The 7,421-nt window shown below is 40.7% G+C and overlaps 1 protein-coding gene across 1 annotated transcript in view; it reads right to left on the bottom strand.

Annotated features, from left to right (window-relative positions):
- Positions 1 to 743: 743 nt before the first annotated feature.
- The window catches only part of MED27 (mediator complex subunit 27), a 247,720-nt gene continuing 241,042 nt past the window's right edge, over positions 744 to 7,421 (bottom strand). The window contains exons 7-8 of the mRNA XM_072430758.1: positions 3,879 to 3,956; positions 744 to 1,347 (exon numbers count right to left, since the gene is read on the bottom strand). Coding sequence (XP_072286859.1) covers positions 1,213 to 1,347; positions 3,879 to 3,956 — 213 coding nt within the window. The 3' untranslated portion in view covers positions 744 to 1,212. The remainder of the gene's footprint in view (positions 1,348 to 3,878; positions 3,957 to 7,421) is intronic.

The raw sequence follows: 7,421 nt of genomic DNA, 5'->3' as shown, positions 1-7,421 counted from the left end.
AAGACTGGAGGACAATTGTCTAAAAACTTAAGGATTTTTTCCAAAGTAAAGAGAACTAACTTCCTGTTGTGTCCCCGAGGCAGAAAATGAACAGAAATCTAACCAATGTTGCATGGACATGGAAAAAATGGCAAAGGGTTTTAATCTTTTTATACTTCATCCAAAACTAAAAGAAAAAGTTCAGGATACATTTAAACTACATTTTACCTTCAGAAAAGCAGTTAGTGAGTGATTGAGCTGGGTGGAGTGCTTATTTGTCAGTTTTCCTTTTTCTTGGTCTTCTGCATTTGATGCTCCACAAAATTGCTGATGTGTAGTATATGTGTAGTCTGGTAACTTCTGGTCTCTAGGTCACCCAACATTTCCAGCACCTCATTTGGAAACACAAACTCTTAATACTTTGTCATCATGTCACCAGGGTGTCCTGTTGACTTTGCATTGATTCTTGTGAAAAAGTGACAGCTGAAGCAACAGCTGTGATTCAGTTTTCCCCCACAGTCTATTCCAATGCTAAAACTGGAAAGGACTTTTATGTTCAGATGACTGCTGATATATATAACATATTAGGGTATTAAAGCCTCACACATACTCAATACCACTAAAGATCTGACACTGAAAACATTCATTGAACACAGGACAACCAGTGCATTTAGTAGCAAGTGAACAACATAAAGATTAATAATGCTCCTTGCAACATTATAGATGGTACGTGAGGGAAATGTAGCAAACAAAGGCAAACACAATTATACAGCCTTATGCACCCTTCTGTATTTTCCAGTTTATGGACAAATTCTTGGCTTCAAAGATGATAAAAAAAACATTTTATCAAAAGCAAAACAAAGATATACAATAGCTCATTTTTTTTAAATCAAAACTGGTTCATCATAGAGATAGAAAACTCAATATTTTCCAGTCTATTTAGAGATAAAATAGCATTTCATAAGATGGGAAAACAACTGTAAATCCCCAATACCCCATTAGGTCTGAAATTCAGCCACTTCCAAATGTCACTGATGTGCCCCAGTCACAGAGGATTGGCCGTAGATTAGTAGGGTCCTTAGAGAGTTTCTGTGTCTGTGAGGTTCAAAGGTCTGCGGCCCCCTTGGGTGGGAAAAGCTTCATTTCACAGTATGAATTTGTAAATCTGTCTGAAAAATTTGAAATAAGTGGCATGAAAACAATGTCCGGAAAAAGACCAACAGGGAACAGCAACTACTGGCGGCAGGTATCGTGAAAAGCTTCCAAAGTACGGAAATCCCTCCATGTGGGTGGAAGGCCCTCTTGTAAAAACTTCCCGCAGCGTTGGCAAGGAGCCTGAAAAAGCTTGATATAACTTCTTAACCAGGTCTGCAAAGAGGAGGGAGAAAAGAAGAAGTGGTGAAATTACAAGCGTCACCCTGTCATGTTTACTGCTCATAGTGACAAGATGACACTCTCTGGCCCAAACCCAGCGCAGACACACTGAATCTGCAGTAGCATACAAACTGTGTCCCCCTCTGTTTACAAGGTCACAAGATAGCTAAGCTGAAGGCTTCGGGCTTGGAGCCTTTTTTTCTTTGAAGACTCAGCTGTCCTAAATTTGGCCTTCCATCTGGTGGGAACTTTTTATTTAACATGAAGGAAAACCTCCACACTCTCAAAAAAAAGGCAAAGATGCCTGAAGACTGTGCTAAAAATATACAGGTAAAATCCAGGAATTCTGCAAAACTGTACAAAAAAAAAGAGCTATAGCCTAATTGGTGTGGTAAGTTAGAAAAAAAGAGCAGTTTTAAAGCAGATTTTTACTTAAATACAGTTATGATTATTAAAAACTGAGCATACCTATATGAGGTTGCCAAGGAGGCTAAGGGAAGGCACAATGACAACAATGACAATAAATGTGCTGCTGGAAGCCTGTGTCTAGGGTATGTTTCACTATTAGGATTGGTGGAAACCAAGACCAGTCAAAATGCACAATGTGGCAATACAGCAGTGACTTGTTTATTATATTACAAGATCTTTCTGCTAAGTTTCAATGTGAATCTGAGGAGATCTTGAAAAAATAAATAAAGCACTCCAAGATTCAAGAAAACACTTTTCAAGTAAGAAAATCCTTTGTTGCATCTCTTGCTTTTGATATTCTGAGGCCTTTTTGAATCATCTGTTTGCATGCAAACATGGAGTTATAGCGGCATAACATTTCTGTTAAACTGTCCCTCAAAGGAGCTCACAATCTAATGTCCTTACCATAGTCATATGTCATCAATGTAGTCTAAGGACAATTTAGCGCGAAGCCAATTAACCTAACTGCATGTTTTTGGGATGTGGGAGGAAACCGGAGTACCCGGAGAAAAACCCACGCAGACACGGGGAGAACCATGCTAGCGTCCTGGCTGGAATTCGAACCTGGGACCTAGCACTGCAAAGGCCAGAGTGCTAACCCCTGAGCCACCGTGCTGCCCAGTATGCCTGCCTAGTATGTGTTTGCATGTTGACTTGTAGCCTTCATGACAAGCCCATAGGACAAGGTGTTTATACAAAAGTAAAATTTAGAGAAAGAGCACTGTCACCTTATAAAATTAAGTGCCTGAACATGGAAAATGATGGCAAGATTACCTGGTATTTATTGAACACTACCAATTCTAAAACAAATTGTGTTGAAACCTAATTGTACTTTTAGTTTAAATCAAATACAATAATGGTGTATTAACACAAAAGGTATTTACAGTTTTTCAACTAGTTCACTTTAGAAGCATCCACAACCTACACAGAACAGCGCAACCACTGCCATTTTGTTGCAGAGAAGATCCATTGCTCTGTATAGAGACTGTGCTCTATCAATAGATATCTGACACACCGCAGGGTCGTGCTCTTCATTAAGAAGTGAATTTGACCTCTGCAATTGCAGAGCTACAAGCCTTGATTCAGCAAAGGGTATGTCATAAAGCCACAGAAAGAACACTACTTCCACTCCAGAATGCTGGCACAAGACAGGTTTTTGTACTAAGACTGTGGCTGCTTTCTAAAGAAAATCAACTGTAAGACTTTGTACAACTTGTATTTAAATGCCTCAGGAATGTGAAAGCTTCAATAAAAAAATGTAGTGACAAAGTCCTTTTTTTTTATAACATCACTTTTGCCATCACCATTTTGACATCAACTGCCTATTACTATGCATATTCCCTATAATGTGTGTGATTTAAATTGTAAGTGAAGGAAATACGGTGGATTCAAATAAAAAAAAAAAAAAAAACATTTGTACAGCAGGTTGGGAGGTGCACCATGAGATTAAAGCAGCCCCAATGCTGAGGGTAATTAGGACATGTTGGTGCTCTGCAAGCTGCAGTGCTCTGCAGATTGGTGGAAGGACCAGAATATTGACACTTTCATTGAACGTCTGTCAGATGTTTAGGATGGTGGACTGGAGTTTTACAGATAAATCAAGGAGCCCTCCCCTTCCCTCAAAGATAATAAACACAGAACCTGCTTGCCAATTCTATAACTTTGGTCTGGTGATTATTAGACCTTTGCACCTGTCAGACTAGATTGGCTAAAATCCTAATGGGACAAGACGAGAAAACATGCAGCAGAATAATGTTTTAGTGCTTCTATTTTTACATAAATTGTAACTGCTTTAAACAACAGTTAAATATAATTCAGTTACAAGTACAAAATATTGGGTATAGGTAGAGATATCAACCTGAAAGCTTGGACAAGGAGATTTTGATCTACCTAAGGTGATTTTTCCTGGTATTTCAACAGAAAGCATCATATTATACACCATTAGAAAATGTGCAAAGTACTAAAATAATAACACAATATGGTTACGGTATTCCACATGCTCTCTCTATATATATTTTTCTAAAAAATAAACACGGGTTAGTAAATTCTTTTCTCACCATGAAAGATCGGACCACTACGTCTGGCATCTGAGGCAGCTGGTAATGCAAGAGAGCAGTGGTGGCATGATCAGTAACCTGAAAGTTAAAGAAAGATTATTTTGTTACATCAACCTATAGGCAATTATATATAAACCCAAACTAAGTGAGAGTTAGTCCCACAAAAATGTTTTTTTTTTTAGTGTGATGTGGCTGTATATTTTAAGTTCTATAATTACATTAACAAAAGTATGCTCATCCTGTATGTGTATTGTAATATTTGTTGAGACCATAGGTTCCCAACCTTTTTTGGGTCAGAGCCCACTTTTTCAAGGAGTAATTCGGGAGCACCACCCTTGGATGAAATATACAAAACTATATATTGAAAAACAAGGACAGATTTTTAAAATTCTTTTATTAGAAGGTAATAATAATATTGCATTACACAAAACACAATTAAATATATATATATATATTCAAAAATGAGCAGCGTCTGCAGATTTGACTCCAGGTGGCAGTGAGTGGTACTAAGCATCTCCCCCCCCAAGCAGGGTTCCATGGCAAGGGGAAGGGGTAACCGCAGTGCCACCTCACCACCTATCTGAACGCAGTCTTAAAGATTGGTGAGCGGGCAAATTTATATTTAAGGTACCACAGCGCACAGCCAATTGGCAGTACCCTAATGCTCAATGCCATGGAAGTGGCCCCTGGGGGTTCCTAATGTGCGATCTCAATTTAGGGACCCAAATGTTGGTCTTGAAATAGCCAATCACCACAATTTTTACTTTATTTCACTGGTAGTTGGGCAATGCCATCATTAAGCGGCTCTATGTATTCTGTGGTAGTACTGAACTGCTATTCTGCCTCCGGTCACCATCATTTCTTCCATAGCATAGATAACTGCCAGACGTCTTAGCCATTGGCCAACAGTCGGTGGGGTATCTGTTTTCCGGTAAACTAATATACATGCCTTTGGAGCATTTAGTAGATGGCATACCAGGGATCATTTTTATCGTTTTTGTGTGAAACCCGCCACATGTAACATTGCTATCTCCGGTTTCCAGTGGATATAAACCTTAGTGAGTTTAAATATTGTCAGCGACTTTATTAATATTAATATTATTAATAAACAAGATGTATATCGTGCCAACATATGCAATTGACAGACAAATACAGACAGTGACACAAGAGGAGAAGAAGACCCTGCCCTGAAGCGCTTGCAATCAAGGAGGTTGGGGAAGTAACACACAATAGGAGGGGAGATATGTAGTGGTGGGAAGTAGTGAGGGTTTCAAAAGAAAGAAGATGGGTAGGCAAGTTTGGGTTTTGAGTGCTCTTTTAAATGAGCAAAAAGAAGAAACAGGCCGAATAGGATGAGGAAGACCATTCCAGAAAGTTGGAGCAACTCTAGGAAAGTCTTGGAGCCATGTGTGTGATGAGATTATGAGTGAAGAAGTCAGTAGTAAGTCATTGGAAAACAGAAGAGAGCGGCTAGGGGATTTTTTTTTTTTACCATGACAGAAAGGTAAGTGGGACAAAAACTGTGGAAGGATTTGAAGGCAAAACACAGGAGCTTGAATTTGATTCTAAGGTGAAATGGAAGCCAATGAAGAGAACTACAAAGAAATGCAGCAGAAGAACAGCAGTGGGAAGGAGATATGAGTCTGGCTGCAGCATTTAAATTAGACTGTAGAGGAAAGAGTTAGGTTAGTTAATACCAGAGAGGAGAAGGTTACAGTAGTCTAGACGAGAGAGGATAAGAGCATGTACAAGGAGTTTGGTGGTCCCCGAGGACAGGTAGGGGAGATGTTGCACTGGTGAAAGTGACAGGACCTAGAAATGTTCTGAATATGAGAAGTATATGAGAGGGCAGAAGGTGACACCAAGCAACATGCCTGTGGGGAGGTACGAATAAGTGTTGACAGTTGGAAGTAACCAGGGGGAGATTTGTGAGAGGGGGGGGGGGGGGGAGATGATGAGTTCAATTTTGTCCAGGTTGAGTTTTAGAAATCTGTCAGAGATCCATGATGAGATTTCTAACAGGCATCATGAAACCTTTCTAGGACTGAGCGAGACAAGTCAGGGGTAGACAGATAGATCTGAGTGTCATCAGCATACAGAAGGTACTGTAAACCAAAGGAGGAAACAAGACTACTGAGAGAGGAGGTGTACAGAGAAAAGAGAATCAGTCCAAGGACTGACCCTCAGGGAACACCAACAGGGAGGAGAGTAGGAGAAGAGGAATCACCATTGAAAGAAATTTGAAAGGAGCAGTCAGACAGGTAGGAAGCAAACCAAGAGAGAGCAGTGTCACTGATACCAATGGAGCGCATGATTTGTTTTAGAAGGGGGTGATCAACAGTGTCAAAAGCAGGGGAAACATCAAGGAGAAGGGAAAAGTTGCCTTGAGACTTAGCTCTGATGAAGTCATTGGCCACATTAGTAAGAACTGTTTTGATGGAATGGGCAGCTTGAAATCCAGAATGGAGAAGGTCAGGGAGAGAGCTGGTGCTCAGGTAATCAATGAATCTTTTGTAGACAAGGCACTCAACAAGTTTAGAAACATATGGGAGAAGGGAGATAGGACAGTAGCTAAAAGGAGGGGTGTAGTCGTAAAAAAAGAAGAGGGTGCACGATAATAAAAAAAGGCTATCAATGGCAAGCGGACAGGGAAAGCCAATACGGGGGTCCCAAAAAAAACGTTAGGGCACCACGTTCCCGCCTCACTACACCCCTGGGCTAGAAGGTAGGAAGGGGTCTAGCAGGGGTTTCTTCAGAATAGGTAGAATAATGGCATGTTTGAAAGTGGAGGGGTAGATACAGTAGAAAAGGAGAGGTTGAATAGTTTGGTTAGGGTCGGGGCCAGATTGGAGTAAAAGGCACAAAGTAGATCAGAGGGAATTGGATCCAGCGGACAGGTAGTAGATGGAGATGATGAGAAAAGAGAGGAAACTTTATCCAGAGTAACAGGGCTGAGAGAAGTCAGTGATGATTTACAGGTGGAAGGGGTGGGTATGGTTGGTGTGCCACAATGAGCAGAGACAAACAGTCTGTTTTTGTCATTTTTTTCTTTAAAGTAAAAAATGGCTATGTCTTGAACAAAGAAGGTTGTTGTGGGGGAGCAGGTGTGGGGTTTAGGAGGGAGTCAATTGTTGAGAAGAGGCTGTGTGGGTTGGAAGCTTGAGAGGAAATGACTGCGCAGAAATAATTTTGCTTGGAGACAGTGAGTTCAGTGTTAAAATGTTGTAGTCTGGATTTGAAGTCAGAACTGGTGCCAGATTTCCTCCACTTGCGCTCAGCTACACAAACAGTCTTTTGTAGATGTTTGGTGTAATTGTTGTGCCATGGTCGGGAGTTAGCAAAACGGGGGTAGTGGAAGGTGCCAGGGGATAATTTATACAGAGCAAGAGAAAGGGTGTGGTTGAACTGAGTAGGAGCTTTATCTAGAGATGTGATTTTGGAGAGGGTGGGGGTTAAGGACGTAAGGCAGTCTGAGATTAGGTTGTGGTCAAGGTTACGGATATCTCTCTGCCATTGACCAGGTCTGGGATGTGACAAAGGGGG

Source organism: Pyxicephalus adspersus, chromosome Z (assembly GCF_032062135.1).
Source record: "Pyxicephalus adspersus chromosome Z, UCB_Pads_2.0, whole genome shotgun sequence".
NCBI lineage: Eukaryota > Metazoa > Chordata > Amphibia > Anura > Pyxicephalidae > Pyxicephalus > Pyxicephalus adspersus.
The sequence above is the reverse complement of the archived record's forward strand: the minus strand, read 5'-3'. Positions and strand labels throughout refer to the sequence as shown.